Below are 20,385 nucleotides of genomic sequence, written 5' to 3'. Positions count from 1 at the left end.
TTTCAATACAATGTTAATTATATTAACCTTAATTTACATTTAGTTGGTGTGAATTTACCCATCCTAAATACCTCTGTGCCTGGAAAACACAGCTTTTAAAAGCGCTTAAGATATCTAAGACAGTTTAACAATTCAGTCTGGCATCCCAAAACCACCACCTTAAAGGTACAGAATTTAACTAAGGGTACAGAATTTAACAATATCCCTATTTTTGTTGAACTTTTCCTGTCTAAACTGTATGGTTTTAGTCAGTTGTCCGTATGCCAATGTCACAGACCAGTAAGCAAAGCAAGCAACATTACTTTTTTTAAATAACATCTTTAATTAAAGTTTTTGCAAGGTAAAATATTAAACTTAAAATAGGTCTTAGTACATCAAAATACTAAGCTCTTTAATTGTATTCCAAGATGGTCTTTAAAACCTAACAACCCATATATCACAGAAGAGCAACCTTGATCTGCAAGTGTACAGAATGAATTTTACAAACATAATAAATATATTTACGTCCTTACACATAACAGTATGTACAACAGCAGTCGACAATAGTAGCTCCGAAAAGCTAGGGATTAACCCTCCCCAACCCAATGCATACCGGACTGATTTAAGGAAGCTTGGCTGAAGGAGTAATTGTTGATTCAATGTTGTTTTGTTCTCTCCTCAAAAAGGAAGCTTTTGTTCCTCAAAATAAGCAAAAAAAAAAAAAAAAAAAAAAAAAAAAAAAANAAAAAAAAAAAAAAAAAAAAAAAAAAAAAAAAAAAAAAAAAGAAAGAAAGAAAATAAAGAAAAAGAAGACACATTCTCCCTTAAATCGTGCATGCAGGAAAGATGACAAAGAAAAGACAAAGGCAGGTTTCCAGGAGGAAGACTACAAACCAGAATCATTTCCATAGGGATAACAGATCAAAATCCAAGCCTAACAGTAAACACATGAGAAAACACACAAAACAACCATTTTTAAAACAAAAAAATCAGTATCTGCTACAGCTGATTCAAACAGGTAGGCAGGAAACAAGAAACGAAAACGTACAAAGATCAATAAAATAGCACATTGCACAAAAGCTCAGTTCAAGATGAAGTAATCTGAGAAAATAACTTTCTCAAGTAGAAGAAAACGCTATTATAAGGGGGTTGCCAAGGAGATATGTCTGTTTTCTTATACAAGGAATACTTACCCTCTAATATGGTGACATTATTGCTATGATAATAAAAAACATTCTCAGAGGGAGACAACTCTGCATTCGTCCATACAAGCCACCAAAAGAAAACTCCTGGATTTTCAATACAACAAAGAAAGCCTCTCTATAAAAACTAGTATATTTTACACTGTTTTCTAAAGCCAGAATCTGTTAGGTTTGTCCAGAACACATTTCAATCACTGTCCACACGTGACTTAAAAGGCAACAGTGTAAATGTGATGCAGAGTCAACAGAAATGTGCACACTTCAAACATCAAGTTCCCGTCCTATCACATTTGCCTGCACAGACCGCACGTGACCAAGCTATGTCCGTGCTCTCGGGCGTTCCAGTGGTCTGAGAGTACAAATGACACCAGGCAGGAGTTCAGACACTGGAAGGCACACGTCTCCACTTCCGTCATTCTGTGTAAATTTACCTTAGCACTACTGGTATCATGTTATGTAAAAGGTGCAATCACTACTGATACAAATCTAAACAGATCACCGTCTGAAAACACTGCCTATTTCAGGATTCCCAAGTCTGAACTATATCCACTTTTTGGATAAACATGCTACTTAAAATTCTGCAAGTGGGACCCCCTTGCCTTTCCAAAGGAATGACATTTTAATAGAACCTAATGACATCATCTGTTAAATGTAATGGCAAAACATGATTAAGACTTCAAAGCAAGTGACATTTACATAGCAAAAGCTAGTATAAAAAAAACACACAACATGCTACTTGATTTAAAAAGGAACATAATATAACAGCATATAAGCGCACAACCTGGTGTGCAGGGTTGTTTGAACCAGCTTTCAGAATTTTTCACATATAAAAGCATTTATCCAGGAGGTCACCATTAATAGGCAATACATAGGTACAGATACAAATGGTTACTTCCTGCTTCAAAACAACCCCGTGTGTTACTCTGAAAGAAGTGGTTGTTCATGTTTGAAAAAACAAGCCGGTGTACAATGCTAACTAACCTTCAATATGTTTGACTACATAGAGAGCCCAGGGTCATGTGCTGAATTATCATAAAGTCATCCGAATTTCAGTAACAGAGCAGCTCCTGGGGAGCCCAAGTTCACTGAAGCAACACTGCTGCACTGCCATAGGTAGTTCAGTCACTGTTCCCTCAATAAACACAAACTAGAAACTATACCGAGGGACAACTGAGAACAGAACTCATGGGATTTTACTCCCTCTGTACTCCAAGTGTTATAATTAAACAGAACTGCATGTGCTTTGAGAATAGAGAATAAAGAAACTTTCCCCAAAAGGCTGTATTAATAACAGAACAAGAAACTGTATTACCAGTTATGGGATAAAGCAAAATCTAACTACTATCATGTTAAGACACCACCACTCAGACCGAATTCCACAACATAAACTGGTTCAGTGGGGTGATAAGTGGGGAAGGGGAATCAATTGCATTAATTTAAAAATATGTGCTTTAAAGAAGCACTATATATATATATATGTATATATATATAACTCACAGTTTTTCTTTTGTAATATACTTTAGAACTACATAAAGTCAAATTAAAGGAAGACAAAAATGGAAGACCAACAGGCAAGTTAACTTGAATCAAATGTTGTTAGTCACTAGGAGAGAAGGTGAGTGAGCATTCCTGCAGTTCCCAGGAAGCTGACCCACTGCAGCGCCAAACTGTTGAGAGCCCCTTACAGGAACGAACCAGAGCTACACATTCTCATCACATACAGCGAGTATCTAGAGTTTTTAATATACAAGCCAAATCTCTATACTTTCTTTCCAATGTGCAAACTGGAGCCCAAGTCTAGATCATCAATGGCCTGGAAGGGCTACCCAATGAAAGAGAGGTAAATTTGTATTTAGTGGCCCACCTCCCTTTACCCCCTCCACCCCCAAGCATTCCCCTCAAATTACAAAGTGTTTTAAAAAATTTGTTCAATTAAAATAATTTCTAAAATTCTTTACTAGTAAACACAAGAAACTTTTATAATTACTAAATTGTTTAATAAAAATCCAGTCCTCACCACCTGCCCTTATGCTTCTTAGACCAATGTACAGAATGCCATCTCAGTGTTACATAAAGACTAAATGAACAGCTAAGCACACTGTAGCCCAACAAGAAAAACCTTCACATATCAAGCGTACTGTACAATTTCAGCTTGGTGGTACCTTTATGAATAAACATATTCCTGAGGAGCCAATTTGGAGTCTCTTAAAGTATGTGACTGAGTACAGTTTTTCTATGGAAATCAGCTGTCACATTAATTCTACTCAACACAGGTAAGACCCAAGTCTTAAGTTACCATTTAACAAGTATGAAAACCTAATTAAAACAAGCATCCATTCCTGGGTCGACTTTGTTTCCAAATTGTGACCACTGATCCTTTCTTTAAATCTAAGGTAGATGTTTCAGACAGCAGGGAGCAAGAGGTATGTATTACTGAGGGAGAGTAACAAGTAAAAATGTTTAAGACCTATTATGAGTTTTAAATCTTCTTACACAGTGAATTAAAATTCAACACCATAATTCTTGCCCTTTTGTAAAAAGCTTACACGCAATTTGTACCAAATATAACCACATACAATAAGCAGTTTCAGTTCCATCTATCAAAAGGGAAATTTCTTCAGATCATTCCAACAAGTATCTTCTGACTGAGCCAAACTTGGAGAAAGTAATATAAACAAAGCTTTACATGCTAATTACCAATGGCAGGTTCCTGTATTTAAATCGACAGTTACAGTTTCCTACACAACCCCTCCCCCCGCCCAACAACCCCAGGTGCTACAGCTCCATGGCTTGCCAGTTAGTAGTGTCTATGTTGTCAAGGTCTAGCTTTGTTCCAGTAGCTTTGCTTCTACTGCGCTGTTCTGACATGCAGAAGTGAAGTTTCAAACCGTCCATTTTAACTTTTTAAGTTTCTTTTGTCTTACTTATAAAAGGAAAGAAGCAACTCTTCACCACTCTGCATCTCCAATTGCTTTGGAAAATATATAATCTCTTCCATTAAGATTCATAATGCCATCCTTGAGATGAAATTTCCATTTATTTTTACTTCTGTGTATCTAAACAAAAATTGAGAAGGCAAAAGATGTAAGAGGAAAACACAACAGCAAAACTCCATGGATAATAAGACCACAAGCTTGTATTTGGAAATTGGTCTCTTAATGTTTAGCAAAAAACCTCTAGATTTAAAATTTTCTTGAATTCATTAATACCTCTCAGTAACTCGTATTCACTAAAATAGTTACAAGCTATCTGCAAGTAATACAACTGGGGCCTTCTTTCTTTTGGTAAAATAAGCCTAGTGTTCTCAAAACCTAGCATGGACCTTTCACCATAATGCAGAAATGATCAGTAGATAGACATTTCTGAGCTCTCAATTCTAAAATCCTATGACCTATGCTCTTAGCACAGACACCCTCTGGCATATTTAGCACAAATGGCTGTTCAATGTCTACCTGACTATAATTAGAAGTTTATCTAGACTTTTTACCCTGTCCTCAAACCTGTTTCTTCTACCTTTCACTTACTGATCCTGACGCTGCCTTTTGATATAAAAATCGTGTTTTATGAATTTCCCTTTCAATCTTCCTGCTCTAGAGTCAAACTTTTGTTAAAATAAAACAGATAGCAATAATGTTAGAAGGAAGAGACTCACATTCAGAAATAAGTCTAGAAATTCAAAACTGAAGTCATGTTGAGTAATAAATAATGTTTTTATTTACATAAAAGTATAATGTAAAACTTTAAAAGTATTCCTTTCCTGGCCTTAAGCCTTTCATGAACACACTAAAAGCCAACAGAAGGGCCTTGTTAATGTCCAGTGAAAATTTCTTAACGTGAAACGAGCTATAAACAGGTTGAAACGTCACACTAGACACTGTTTTCACTATGCCCTAGCCCTTCAATTACCTAAACCTGTCGTCCTGCTAGCATTTCAACTAAGACATGCCTGTCTGGCAATATAAACGTCATTACTCCTGTGCTTGTCTTAGAATAGACTCACTACTGAAATATAAAGCTTAGGCTTCAAAACAAAATTCCTAAAACTCAAGTTGGCCCAAATTACATTTATCCTCATTTTAACTAACCACAGACTAACTCACCTTTACAGTCTGTCAAAGTTCTGACTATACTTTTCATCTTTCTGATTCTTGAAATACAGCTCTGAAAACTATGAAATTAAGCTACATAACCAACCCAAGTCTCTATTAGTTTAAAACATGAGCGCATCTGTGAGCAAGATAAACCAACTTTAATAACATTTAAAACACTATATAGCTTATCAAGGAGAATGCTCTCTTACAATAGGAAAATACTTTGAGAAATATCCTGTAGGCAAGTTCTCATATGGTAATTTGCTATCATGAAATTATGCATTGGGTATTTGGCTACAAGCAGGTCCCTTAAGACTTCCTGCTGTTTTAACCTCATATACCTTTTTCTACAGATAAAAAAAAATTCCATTTGCAGTACTGTTTGTGGTCAAGGGTAAGTCACAACGTACAAAAGTATATACTATCAGAGTATCAATAATGTGTCTGACCTTAGGTAACTGGCATGCAACTGGCCTGGTTTTACCTTTTACTAAGTAAGATCCATTACATTGGCATTCTATAGATCTGTTTCATGTAAGCACTACTTACCATATTCATTATAACAAAAAACTTAAGATTTCTTTCAGCTAAAAGATACAAATAATCCATGTTCATTATCACAATCCTTGTTTCTAAGTACTTACTCCCTGCTACTCAATAAACATTTCTTTAAAAAAAAATACATGGTTACAAAGAAAAACTAATGTAATATGTGAAAGTGTTATAAACTTCATGATAGGCAAGAGCTTACTGCTTAATGACTTACTTATAAAAACCTCAACAAAAAACTAATACGATGGTTCTCAACTTGTGGGCTGCAAACCCTTTGGGAGTCAAATGATCCTTTCATAGGAGTTGCCTAAGATCATTTAGAAAACATGATATTTAAGCAATCTCTTAAATCTCATCTGTTTGTTGGTTTTTGGTACTTCTTATTTTTCTGGTCCTCAGTAATAAAATATCAATTGGGTCTTTCCAGATTCAAGGGCGATGAAGTGTGTGAAGGTAAAGTTTTCTTTTGAGTTTGTGTCATTGAAAGAAAAGGGGCTGTTTACAAGCGGATGTAGAATGAAAAGAAAAATGATCATGTTGGAGCTGGAGAGATGGCTCAGCGGTGAAGACCACTGGTTTCCCTTCCAGAGGACCCAGGTTCAATTCCCCGCATCCACATGGTAGTTCACATGGTCTTAACTCCAGTTCTAGGGAACCAGACACCCTCACATTTAGGCAAAGCACCAATCTGCATTAACCAAAATTAATTTTTTTATAAAAAGAAACATGATCATCTCTCACCATTTTACTCACTACTTACTTTTCAAAGGTAACACTAGAGAGTTCATTTTACTCAGACAGTCTCTGAAACAATCACAATACTCTCTTTTACACTGTCTTTAAAAATAAAGAGCGCAAGCTCGACAGGGAAGCGTGCACCTCTAATCCCAAGTTGAGGCAGGAGTACAACTGACTACGAAGCCACCCTGAGCTAGCCACCTACATTGTTCCAGGTCATCCTTGATTGTTAATATACTTCATCTCAGAGGTAAAACATAAAATTAAAATATGGACAGTCATCGTCTCCCTAAACCTTGCCCTAAGACTGAGAGGATGGTTTAGAGGAGGGCACTACGACAACAAAAACGTCCACAACTGAAAATGAAGTCCGTACCTTATCGTACTGGCATACAACAACATTTTCTGTGTCAAACAGTTCCTGTCCTTCCTCGTCACTCACATCATCCTCACTGTTGAGGGGCTCCTGCAAATAAAAGGAGAATTTACACATAGATCTCATGGATTGCTAGGGTGTTTCCCGTAACATATGGTAAGAAGAAGCATGACCTTGATGCTCTTTGAGACCTAAGTGTTATCAGGTGTGTCTGCACACACTGAATGTAGTGCTGTCAATACAGAAGGTTTGTCGATGTTATTTCAGCAAGAAATTCAATAAAAGTTAAGCTATAGCACTCATAAAAATCAAAAGGGATTAAAATGTATTTTTTTCGGGGCTAGAGAGATGGTTCATTTGTTAAGAGCACTGTCTGCTCGTGCATAAGACCTGGGTTCAATTCCCAGCACCTACATGGCAGCTCACAACCGTTTCTAAATCTAATCCCGGAACCAAATGCCCTCTTCTGGAATCCCTAGGTACCAGGCACTCATGTGGTGAACAGACATACATGCAGGCAAAACAGCCATACACATAAAGTAATTTTTAAATTTTTCTTTATGCTTGCCAGGTGGTGGTGGCACACACCTCTAATCCAAGCACTCAGGAGGCAGAGGCAGATGAATCTCTGTGAGTTGTTCGAGGCTAGCCTAGTCTACAGAGAGGGTTCCAGGGAAAGTTCCAAACCTACAGAGAAACCCTGTCTCAAAAAACCCAATAATAATAATAATAATAATAATAATAATAATAATAATAATAATAATTCTTTGTTTAATAATTGCACAAGATAAATTCTCATCAATAAATTTTCAGGTACCTAGAAATAAACCTGAGGACATATGAAGGTTGTGTTGTGAGGTCAAAACAAAGCAAGCCAATAGTAACGTCAGAGAAACAAAAGAATACAATAAGTTTGTAGTGTGGTCTTAGGACTATACTAAAGACCAAATCAGTACTGTTTGTCATTATGAAGACATTATGTTGGAGACATAATAATTAAGATTTAAATTACTCTTAAATGCAGAGAATGAAATATCTCAGGGCCAAAAATAAAACCAAAGAAAGGGATAAAATAAGGTTGAGCTTCATTCGTGGTATAAGACAAAAATAAGGAAGAAAAAGACAAGTCAAAACAGAGGTAGAAAGGAAAATGAGCAAGAATGATAAAAGCCTAGTTGTATTAGGTGTATGCCACTCAAACATAGGTGTGTATGGATATTTAAATAAAAATATCTACGCTAAGTGGGAAGAAATGATAAAACTTTAACCCTTTGGGAATGTACATTTCAGCTGCACCACAGACATTCCTAATGGAATCATGACTGCTATGTAGCTGCAGAGCACTTCATGAACCATACCCAGAAACTATCACTCTACAGTCCCTTCTGTCTCCTGGCAACCACCAATCTGCTGTCTGACTTCATGAACTTGCCTATCCTGGATACATAAATAGAACAATACAAATTGTGGGCTTTGTGCTGCGCTTTCAGGTTGTCAATGTACTCAGTTCTTCATGCTTCTTTACAGCTAAATGCTATTTCCCTGTATGGCTATGACACGTTTTATTTGCCATTCAGAAGATACTAACAGACACCCAGATGCTTTTTCTGCCTGAATAGTCGAGGGGTGCTGCCATGAGCACTCATGTACACCTGATTTTAATTCTTCCCTACATGTACTTGAAAGTGAAATTCGGCAAATCCTCACCAACACACACACACACACACACACACACTTTTAAAATTATACCATCCTGTGCTGGAGAGATGGCTCTAGCAATTAAGAATACTGGCTGCTTTTCCAGAAGACCTGAATTCAATTCCAGTACCCACATGGCAGCTCACAACCACCTATAACTTCAGTTTCAAGGGTCTGACGCCCCTTCTCTGGCCTCTGTAGGTACTGCATGCATGTGTTACACGGGAATATATGCAGGCAAAACACCCCTAATTGTGGTTTAGAATTGCATTTCCCTAATGACATGATAATGTCATCTCAAACCTTTCATTCAGGTCATTGGCAGAACTGAATTGCTTCAAGTTTTAAGAATGAGACCTTACTTTAGTAAGGGCTCTCATGAGCTGAGGGATAGACAGGTAATGGCAGAGCAAAGTAACAAGCTTTAATAATATCCACAGATGCTGCAAATGGTGGCCCATACGTTTAATCCCAGCACTTGGGAAGCAGAGGCAGGCAGATTTTGGTGAGCTAGAGACTAGCCTGGTCTATGTACTGAGTTCCAGGACAGCCAGAGCTACATAGTGAGACTCTACCTTTAAAAAAAAAAAAAAAAAAAAAAGACAACAAAATCCCCCAAACCCCAAATTTAGCCAGGCATAGACAGTGGTGCACAACTTTAATCCTAACGCTTACGAGACATAGAGTTCCAAGCTGGCCAGGGCTACATAAGACCCTGTCTCAAAAACAACAATAAATTAATAACGACAAAAACAAATACATAAGAGATTCGCATGATCTTTAAAACAAAAAAGTCCAATTTCTTTCATAAAGGTTACTATTAACATGAGAACCAGAGAGAAGCTTATGAGAAAGAAAAGTTACAGAAGCACTCATGCACATTGATGCAAAACTGTCAATGTGATTCTGGCAGTTACACAGAATACAATGTACAGGGCCCTCAGCTTGTCATATCGGGAACTCAAGACTGGTTTGTCAATTAAGATCAATCAATGAAATTCATAAATGACATTCTGAATCAGACATTGTGACTATCAACTGGTTGCAGAAAAGCAGTAAACAATAAAATAAAATACATTTCCTTATAGTTTAAAGAGAAAAAGCAAAGCACTTGGTTAATTACAAAGAAATGAATTATTTTAGCCCTAAAAGACATCTACAAAAGACAACAAATTACTCAACATTTTACTTAACGAATAACAGACCATTATAAAAGAAGCTCCATCTACATATAAAACAAAAGAATCAACAAAGGCATTTTTACAAAAGGCATCAGGCTAACTCAATGATGGCGATTAAAAGTTCTATGCACATCTATAACACTGGCAAGCAGGAGGAAATGAAAAGAAGTATCTCTTAGAGAAGGACCAAAACTGGAAAAAGGATAAGGATAATGCTAAATACGTACTTCCACATAATAAAAATACAAACAGCAAGTAGATATTGAAAAGAGGCTGAAGCGCCTAAGTATTTGAGGAAGTTCAAACTAAAACTAAATTAAGACACCATTTTTCTGCAAGACTGGAAAAATTCAAGTCTGCCAATATTAGGAAGTGGTAACATGTTGACATCTACAAATTAGACAAAACTGGCAGAACAAACTCAGTACAGTAAGTTGGCAAGTCCATGTTCATGTATATTAGTAAAGAGAAATACATGTATGAGTTCCCAAAAGACACATACAGTATCTAAAATGCAGTAAACAACTAGCCTGTTCCTCTAGTTCTCAAAAGGATAATCAAATAATGGTACAGTCAACAGTAAAAATAATTACAATTATATGCTACAACCTGGTTGAACCTCAGGATTTTCATTTTAAGACAAATTAACAAAAACTACATTAAAAATATTGGAGTCATACTATTCATGGACAAGAAAAACTCAAGCAGTATTACCTTTGGAAATATAAACACATACTGAAATGCAAAGACAAGTTAATGATTAAGTCTGGCACAGGTGCTTTGAAAGCAGAAGGAAGAGGCTGTAAATGGGGAGGGACCAAAACACTTAGGTAATAGGAAAAAAATTCACCTAAATGGTGGCTGCCAGGATAGTAATATTTTAAAATACTTTATTCTCTTTCATTCCTCAAATATTTAATAACTATCTTTAACTAAATTATACAGAAAAAAATGTTTAGACCCAAACAATGGCTCATACTTATAATTCCTGGGAGGCTGAACTAGGGAGATTATTACAAGCTCAAGGTCAATCTGGGCTATATAATGATTTCCACTCTAGGCTACTGTGTGAAACTGTCTCCAAAAAACAAAATAATAATAAACAAATATAAATAAGTAATTGAAACAGAATTTAGTATTAAGATTTAAAAGACAGAAGACTCCATTTTATGCCAAAGCAATTAACCATGAAAACTATGGTGGGTCAAATAATCACCTTGGACAGAGTAACTATCCTGGAAGAATGGGGAAAATGGGGCCATGTTTACAGACATCAAGAAGAAGGTATGAAGACCAATTACTGAGGACCTGGTATGGAACAAAACAAAAAAAGGCCAAAAGACAGCTTTGGCTGGAGCCGTCACATTCAGCTTTTCTCCTCAAATACAGCCATGCCTTTTTAATCACTGAAACAAAAGATCAATTACATCCTTCTGGTCTACCAATATCTTATGTTTAGGCCACATTATGAATAACTAGTGCAAGAATTTGGTTTGTACTGTCCCTATTAATATATTTCCATTTCATAGTCATACCTTTAAGAAATGCACCTGTCATGGCTGGTTACTGCTAATATCAACCTAACAGGCTCTGTAATCACAGGAGACAAACCTCCAGGCACACCTATAAGGGACAGGTGATCTAGCTCCTGAGAATGCCTATGATGGTCTGTAATGATGTGGTTAACTGAGGTAGGGAGACCCACACTCAAAGTGGGTAACACCTTTCCCTGGGGTTAGCTGGATTCAAGCATCCTCCTCTCTCTGCCTCTGAAGACATAGCAGGTCATTTGTCTGTTTAACACAAACACAACAGTAAACGATGAGTGGCTTCTCTTTTCAAGTCTCTTTCCTTTCTACTAGAAACTTACTTCTTCCACCTGCCCATCTTCAGCTCCATCTTTCTCTTTATCTTCCTCTTCATCATCATCATAGTCTTCTTCCTCATCTTCATCTTCCTCAGATGATGTGTCCCCTGTTCCATCAACCTGCAGCACCAATGGAGCCTGCTGCTGAGCAGGCTGGGCCTGTGGCTGCTGCTGGCCAGGGGCAGGTATCTGTGCTTGTGCTGGTGTGGGTGCTGCCACTGTAGTAGGGATGACCTGAGTTTTATTTCCTGCAAATAAGATCTGCTGTGGCTGGATGATGACACCTGTCTGTGGTGAAATCCCTCCAGGAAGTGGGGCTAGGACCTAGGGCAAACAAAACCACCTATTAGGAACTGGTAAGCAGGATTAAAACAGAACCAAACTAATAATAATTCAGTTTTAAACATGAAAAATGTAAATTGGGATTGGAGGCATAATAATAATGATGATGGTGATAACAACAACAACATAGTTCAGAATAAGATTGTCTTGACTACTGTGCACATGTGGATTTTGGGGAAAGAGTGGGGAACCACACAATAAATTCAAACAGCTATAGCAGCAGATGGATCCCCAGGGATGGTTAACATTGCTTTACCTGCTGGATAACAGGAGCTTGTACTCCACCAGGTTGCATCTGTGGTATAACTTGTTGTTGTAGAACAACTGATTGCGGAGGTTGAAAGATATACTGGGCACCATTGGCTGCTCGAACCACCTGAAGAATCTGGCCTAAGGCAAAAAAAAAAAAAAAAAAAGAAAAAGAAAAAAGAAAAATATAGTCCAAATTGCTATTTCAGCAGCAATACACAAAGAAACAAATTTATATTGTTCTCAAGCCAAAGAACCAAAACCACCAAGTTAGAAGACTGACCATCTTACGAAGGACTATCAACTATACATGATAAACTACAACCACTGTTGTTCCCAACTTCCCTCTATGTCCTCCAAAAGTTTTTCCATATTTATTATCTTCATTAGCTTTTTTTTTTTAACATGCATTGGTGTTTTACCTGCATGTATGTCTATGTGAGGATATCAGATCCCCTAAAACTGGAGTTACAGACAGCTGTGAGCTGCCATGTGGATGCTGAGACTCGAACCCAGGGACAGAGCCATCTCTCCAGCCCCCTTCATTAGCTTTTTTTCCTTTTCTTTTTTAACCAATAAAGCGTTAACAACAGACTGTTAAGAGTTATAAGGATACTAGTGAGATAACGCAGCAGTTACGAGCACTAGGTGCTCCTCCAGAGAAGCGGAGCTCCATTCCACACCACACGGCAGCTCACAGCCAGCTCTAACACCAGTTCCAGGAAATCTGACAACCTCTTCTGCACTCCCAAGGAACTTCAAGCACGTGGTATACAAACAAGCAGGTAAAATAGCTATACATATAAAATTAAAAAATGAAATAAAAAAGACTTAAAGACAGCCTTAATTACTTTTGCTCACATGGTAGGGGTCTGTGTAGTAAACAGTATTAGACATTTCAATGATTGCTTTTAAAATTTAAAGACACAAAGCTATAATATCTTATTTATATCTTAAACCAAAGCACAAGGCTTTGCTTCAAACTTTCAACAAGCTATGAAAATTTGCTAAGCCAATTAGAACTGCTGTAATTTTGACTCAATAACATATACAGAATATGCTCCCTAAGAGTGAAAAACAATGCAAGCCAATGTGGTGGTGGCGCACACCTTTAATCCCAGCACTCGGGAGGAAGAGGTAGGTGGATTTCTGTGAGATCAAGGCCAGCCTGGTCTACAAGAGCTAGTTCTAGGACAGGTACCAAAGCTACATAGAAACCCTGTCTCAAAAAAAAAAAAGTGAATAAATGCATGCATCAAGACAAAATCCTAATTGGTTCCTCACAAATTTAGAAAGTAATTAACAAACAAATAAATAGATAAATAAATAAAATAAAAATGATACACATCAGTCCATATAATAGTCTGTGTAAGTCTTCTGAAGATAAGATGAAAAATATGCATTTGACATTAATGCAGAGACAATATGTCTAATACACAATGAATCGGCTCTTCCAGTCCTGTGTATTTAATTTGGTTATCACAAATTAATTAAAATATTTCATTTAGCTCATTTGGCAAAACAGATGCTTAGTTAAAAAAAAAAGCCTCAGTAAATAACCATTTCTAAACAATCCCACTTCTTCGGCAGAGTGAACAAAAGATCCATCATTCCCATTTAAAAAAAATTTTTTTTTTTGAAGCAGGGTTTCAGCTGGGCTCCAACTCACTATGAAATCAAGAATGGCATTGAAGTTCTGATCCCCTACCTCCAACTCCCAACTGCTGGTATCATGTGTGCTACCACACTGGCTACAATTCTCATTTTTTCAACTGTACCCTCAACAAAGATTCTAATTCTCTATTTTAGAGCTCTTTTTAACAAAAGCTAAAAACAAGTGTCAGTATTGTCTCCCTTCAGCAACAGTAAAACATTAAGAGCTACTTGGTGCTAATTTCAGAACAGTATTTAAAATTGCTTCCCTTGTTCTAATTACCTGAATTCGTGAATATCTGTTGAACAGGAGTCACGCCTGCAGGGAGTGCCAAGGTAGCAGCCGTAGCAGCAGCGCTCTGGAATAACAAAAACAAAGGGGAAATCGCATCCGCACGTGAACCTAATGAGACCGCAGACTTTACAGTGCATGGGAGGATGGACTGAAACACCACTGAAGCTCCGTGTGGCACATGAAACAACCTACTCAAGTATCACAGGAAATTACAGATCTGATTGTTTGCTTCCCCTAGAGAACCTCACAAGGACGTATACCCAATTCACGCTGTCACGGCCTCGGCCTAGCCGCATGGTTTTAGAAACGCATGCACTAGCAGTCATGCTGCACCACAGGTCAGACCACCACTCCGTGACTGCCATCCCTCCACGTTTTGACATCCAATTTCCTGCTTCAGTAACAATACACTAAAGGTCAACGTCAAACCATTCTTTCTTCATTTTGTACATTTCTACCAGAATCAACATGTCCCCCTACAAAACAATCTAAAGAATTCCTTTGTTTCTGTAACTGGCAATTCTTCTAAGATGCCACATTATCTAAAAAGGAACACAATGATACAATAGTCTAGGTAAAATATGTATTAAGCTTGGAGCCAAAACTATCTCAAACTTCAGCTATTTCCCCCAGATTTAGTGTACACACACACTATCATCTATCCTGGATACATGAACTCCAAGGTATATGCATGGTATTTTTCCTACATACATTAGAAAATATAAATATAATTTCATATTTTAGTAGCCTGTGGGTTTATTCCCTTTTCTGGGAATAGTCTTCTATATAATCCTCTCTAGCCTATAACTCACTACCCAGACAGACTGGTCTTCAACATGAAGTGAGTTCCCTGCCTGTGCCTCCCAAGTACTGGAATCCCAAGTGCATACTAACATGCATAGTCTTGTTTTGTTTTCTTTCTTCAGACATAGTCTTTTTTTATAATTTGCTTTTATTTTATGTGTATTGTTGCTGTTTTCCTGCAAATATGTGTATGTGAGGGTGTTGGGTCCTCTGGAACTAGAGATATAGACAGTTATGAACCACCATGTGGGTGCTGAGAATTGAATCTGTGTCCTCTGGAAGAGCAGCAAGTGCTCTTAACCACTGAGTCATCTCTCAAGCCCTTTAGTCTTCTTCTTCTTCTTTTTTTTTTTTTTTTTTTTTTTTTTTTTTAAGACGGGGTCTCAATGCATAGTCCAGGCTGGCCTCAAAATGGTGATTCTCTTGCCTCAATCTCCTGAGAAATGGAAATTACAAAAGTGCCCTATGATGGCCCCAGTGAGACTTGAGGTAAAATTACTCCATTTATTTCTTCCAAAGATATCATTTCTCTTGCTTGCCCCAAGAGGTTTCCAACACTCTTTTAGCTTCGTTTTGTACCTGAAGTATTTTTATGCATCTAACCATAACTACATTTAGGTAGGGTTTCATTCCGTTATGCTTACATATTCCTTAAGACATCAACTGCTACATACTCTGTTCAACCTATAAATTTTTAGAAAACTCACATTTGGATTAAGCTTAGGGAAATAAACGCTGTAGAGAAACTAATGCCAAAGAGATCAAAACAACTTTGCGCAATTCAAAGGCAGGAGAAAAGGCTCAGTGGTTAAGGGCACTCACTGCTCTTGCAGAGGACCCAGGTTCTATTTCCAGCACACACCCATGGCAGATTACTACCATCTGTAACTCCAGCTTCAAGGAATCTGCCACCCTCTTTTGGGCTTTATAGGTAGGCACCAGGCATGCACGTGATTCACAAATACACACGCAGGCAAGCAATCATACACAAAGAATTTTTAAAAAATACAAATAAGTAAAAATAAAAATTGTAATAGCTAGGGCTGGAGAGATGGCTCAGTGGTTAAGAGCATTGCCTGCTCTTCCAAAGGTCCTGAGTTCAATTCCCAGCAACCACATGGTGGCTCACAACCACGTGTAATGAGGTCTGGTGCCCTCTTCTGGCCTGCAGGCATACACGCAAAACAGAATATTGTATACATAATAAATAAATATTTAAAAAAATAAAAAAAATTGTAATAGCTAGTATTGTGCAGCACTGTAAATATTGTCTAGGTAGCAAGACTGTACACAAGGAGTCATGTGACTAGCAGCTGACCTGCTTCTTATGGGCTTAAGGGTAGGTAGAAAAGAAGGGATGGATCTGGGAAGAAATGGAGGGGGTAAATATGATTAAAATATATCACATGAAATTCTCAAATGACTAATAAAATTAAATTTAAAAAGAAATAACTAGGGGCTGGAGAGATGGCTCAGCGGTTAAGAGCATTGCCTGCTCTTCCAAAGGTCCTGAGTTCAATTCCCAGCAACCACATGGTGGCTCACAGCCATCTGTAATGAGGTCTGGTGTCCTCTCCTGGCCTGCAGGAACACACACAGACAGAACATTGTATACATAATAAATAAATAAATATTAAAAAAAAAGAAATAGCTATCTTGAATTGTCCAGAACAGTTAATTTTCAGCAAGTTTATAAATCTTAGCAGTTTAAAAAATATACTCTTAAACTTAACTGATTTCTGAAACAGAACTATGGGTGCTAGCATGTTTGGCTGATTCCCTACAGTTTTAATAACATATCAATCACAAAGTATTTTAGTATTTTTTAAAAAGAAAATTATATAATTTATGAACTTTAATGTTTAAGATTAAGCTATTCTGCTCAAATCTTCCATAATCCTGAAATTGTTAAATACAATACACACAAATAATTGCAATTTTAAATTAAATAACTAGAGCCAATGTAAGTGTCATGTTCAAGTCTTACCGTAATACTTGATGCATTCATGTGCTGTATCAACTTAGAATCAGGGACAATAACTTGTGGTGCTGTAGCTACAAAGATACAAAGAAAAAAAGACATTTGCAAACAAGGACCCACAAGGGTACTTCACACTCACAGCAATGTTACAAAACGACAGCGACGTGATTCTTTTCATACTTGTATTTCTACAGCAGAATATTCTCAAACTATTTTCCCTTTTGGAAGTTTTTAAATTTTTCTATGGAAATCAACAGCTGGAATATATTCATTTTATACTGAAAAACATTAAAATGATAATACCAGGGCAGGCATGATAGTGTATGCCTTTAATTCTAACACCCAGCATCAGGCAAGCAGATCTCTGAGTTCAAGGTCAGCTTGGTCTACACAGTGAGACCTTGTCCAAAAACAAACAAACCAAAAACCAAAACCCTATAACATCCTTTTACCAACTTGACAACTACACAATGGAGGCATTTTAACTAACTATTTAAAAACTACAAATCAAGGGTGTAAGTGCTGTCCCAGAGCACGAGCGCTGCAGCGGCACTGCTCCATGCAGCGGGCGGAGCAGAGGGTGATGATGACACAGTGAGGAGCCTGAGAGACCCCGTCCATCTCAAACACCCCAACTTGTCTTCTGACTCCATGCACGCACCATGTCCATGGGCACCTACATCTGCATGTGCACACACATATCACACACAATTCAGAAACAATGGCAGTGTCAGTTAAAAAATGCAAATAATTGTTTGATCCCGCAAATTTCAGAGAATACACAGATAATCCCATTATCTTGATACTCTCTGAATGAAAAAAATCAATTTTAATTTATGATGATCCAAAATCCTAGTGCCATGCCTAAAGGCAATAGGAGGAACAATCATCAAAGATGGAAAGTCTGTATGTGGTACAGACTTAACATAGGTAAGAGGTGCTGAGGTAGCTCAGTGGGCAAAGGCGCTTGCGGCCACGCCTAAAGACCAGAACTCCATCCTCAGCACTCACATGGTAGAAGGAGAGAACAGACTGCTGCAAGCGGTCATGACTTCAACGTGTGTACCATGGTCTATCACTTCTCCACAAACAATAACTAAGTAAATCTTAAATTAAAAGAAGATATTCAAAGTCTCTTAGTTATAAACAATATAGACTTTTCTACTACATATCACTACTTGTTTTGTATTTCGCAGATGAGATGAAACAAATGAGTCACCAAACAGTTACCACCTTAATTAAGCTAAGCTTTCATGTATCCTGTTTCCTTTCTCAGCCAAGATTCATCTAACTACAATATTGAGGAAATTTTGTAACTGGATAGATTTTGCCATATTTAAAACAAAAAGTTTTGTATGATGGATCAAATGCTTTCTTTTTCCCTGGGTTTTTCAAGATAGTTCTTCAATGTAGGCCAGGCTGTCCTGGAACTTCTAAACTATAGACTAGGCTGGTCTTGAACTCAGCCTCTACCTCCTGTTGTAGTGCTGGGATTAAAGGCGTGCACCACCACAACCTGGCACGGTTCTTTCCAGGGCTCAGATTTTTCTTCAACTGTGAAATATAGCTAATAGCTATTCTACAACATCCCAGTAAAAGATTAACAAAGAGAACCTATAAAATGATTTGTATATTGTAAAAACCTATAAAGTCTATAAGTGAGTTTTTCCTTTAAACCAAGCATTAAAATTAAGCTAAATTTCATATTCATTTTCTACTTAAGCAACAAAATTTCTCTAATATACATGGATAAAAAAACAAACATATCTTTGAAAGAACATGTTTTATAAAGAAACTATATATATACCTTATATAACATAATGAAACCCTTCAGAAATAAGCCTCTACAGATCAGGATCCCCATTTTTTTTCCTTAAACAAATACTTTCAATCACAAACTCAGCCAAAAGAGAGGAATAGAACAATCAGTGTAATTTCCCCCAACCAAGTATTTATTTAAAAGCATGATACAAGAAACCCAAGAGTCAAAAGAATACTTTCCAAAGACAAGTGTAGTTTGTAAGCCAAGACAGGGACCAATCTAGCTCTCTCACCTTGCTGTGATGCAGGAATAAGGACCTGTTGGGTCTGTGCTTGCTGAGGTACCGTTTGCTGAGGTTGCGCTTGCTGGTGGTGGTGGTGGTGGTGATGCTGCTGCTGTTGGGGTTGATGTTGCTGCTGAACTTGCAACAAAAGCTGCTGCTCTTCTGAATGAAATCCATCTACTGCCCTAGACTGCATTAATTTATTCTCCCATAACTAAGACAAAGAACAGTAAAGTCTTCTCAGTGAGTCAAAGAAACTCTTGACATATGGGCAAAACATTTATTAGGTGTTTATAACTTTATTCCATTTTAAGAAATGATACAATCATAAAAAAATAGCCTGCAATTCTTATACAAGTTTTATATAAGGAAAATAAACCTTTATCAAATTTCATCTTTAATAAAGAACATTCCAAGAAATGTTAATTGGCAGGAGTTGCTTAACCAAGAGCCAATACCTTAAAAATCACAGCTTCTCTTTTCATTTCAAAACACTTATTAAATTACTTTTATAAAACTTTGCTCAATATGTATTTTCTATCTCATCAGGTGGTGGTGGGACACACCTCTAATCCCAGCACTCAGGAGGCAGAGACAGATAGATCTCTGAGTTCCAGGCCAGCCTGGTCTACAGAGCCGAGTTCCAGGACTGCAGGACTACACAGAGAAACCCTGTCTCAAAAAACCAAAACAAAAAAAAAAAAGGCAAAAACAAGCATCCCAAATTTTCTATCTCTTAGATGACAGTCAACAGAACAAATATTCATCTCTCCTTCAGTAGAATGTGAAGTAGAGGCATTCTAAATTAAGATAGACAACTTCCATTTGTCTAATCTTATAAGAAAAAGAAATTGAGGCCTCAATGGTCACTCTACACCTCTTGAAATTTCCTTCCTAGCAATATGCCAAAGATTGACAATCACTTCCTGCTTAGTCATTTCTATAGGCAGAACATATATAACCTAAAAATTCTATTCTGCAACAGTCCACAATCTGTACTGACTGCTACTAACATGTACAGTCTACTAACACGACACCACCAGTCGAAAATTCCACCTGATAAATTTTACTCTAAGCATAAAATTTAAAATAGTGTGTGAAATTAGTTTCTAGTAATGTATACAAGGTATATATAAAACGTAAGTGAACTTTACTGCATATTATATGCAAGTATTTCAAAATCTGAAAAAAATGTGAAAAGAAAATATTGCTGGGTAGGTGACACCTTTCAGATTAGGGATATCCAATCTGTATCTCCTCATTTCACTGCAGGGTAAATTCTATAATGGGAGGAGGAGGGAAAGTCGCCCAAGAAAGAAGAAATGAAAACAT

The 20,385-nt window shown here is 37.2% G+C and overlaps 1 protein-coding gene and 1 non-coding gene across 3 annotated transcripts in view; both read right to left on the bottom strand.

Moving 5' to 3' along the window:
- Window positions 1–298: 298 nt before the first annotated feature.
- The window catches only part of Gtf2a1 (general transcription factor IIA subunit 1), a 33,409-nt gene continuing 13,322 nt past the window's right edge, over window positions 299–20,385 (bottom strand). For both annotated transcript variants that reach the window (XM_050152392.1, XM_050152393.1), the window contains exons 3-9: window positions 19,063–19,267; window positions 17,015–17,082; window positions 14,212–14,287; window positions 12,283–12,416; window positions 11,688–12,008; window positions 6,939–7,028; window positions 299–4,237 (exon numbers count right to left, since the gene is read on the bottom strand). In XM_050152392.1, the coding sequence (XP_050008349.1) occupies window positions 4,130–4,237; window positions 6,939–7,028; window positions 11,688–12,008; window positions 12,283–12,416; window positions 14,212–14,287; window positions 17,015–17,082; window positions 19,063–19,267 (1,002 nt within the window). In that variant the 3' untranslated portion in view covers window positions 299–4,129. The remainder of the gene's footprint in view (window positions 4,238–6,938; window positions 7,029–11,687; window positions 12,009–12,282; window positions 12,417–14,211; window positions 14,288–17,014; window positions 17,083–19,062; window positions 19,268–20,385) is intronic.
- On the bottom strand, window positions 17,758–17,900 carry LOC126507783 (small nucleolar RNA SNORA79). Its single transcript, XR_007593638.1, has one exon. It is a non-coding gene; the product is annotated as a small nucleolar RNA SNORA79 (small nucleolar RNA).

The sequence above is a fragment of the Alexandromys fortis genome, unplaced genomic scaffold (genome assembly GCF_014885135.2).
Source record: "Alexandromys fortis isolate MF-2015 unplaced genomic scaffold, M_Fortis_MF-2015_v1.1 scaffold_47, whole genome shotgun sequence".
NCBI classification, from domain to species: domain Eukaryota; kingdom Metazoa; phylum Chordata; class Mammalia; order Rodentia; family Cricetidae; genus Alexandromys; species Alexandromys fortis.
This window is presented reverse-complemented; position numbering and strand designations above follow the sequence as displayed.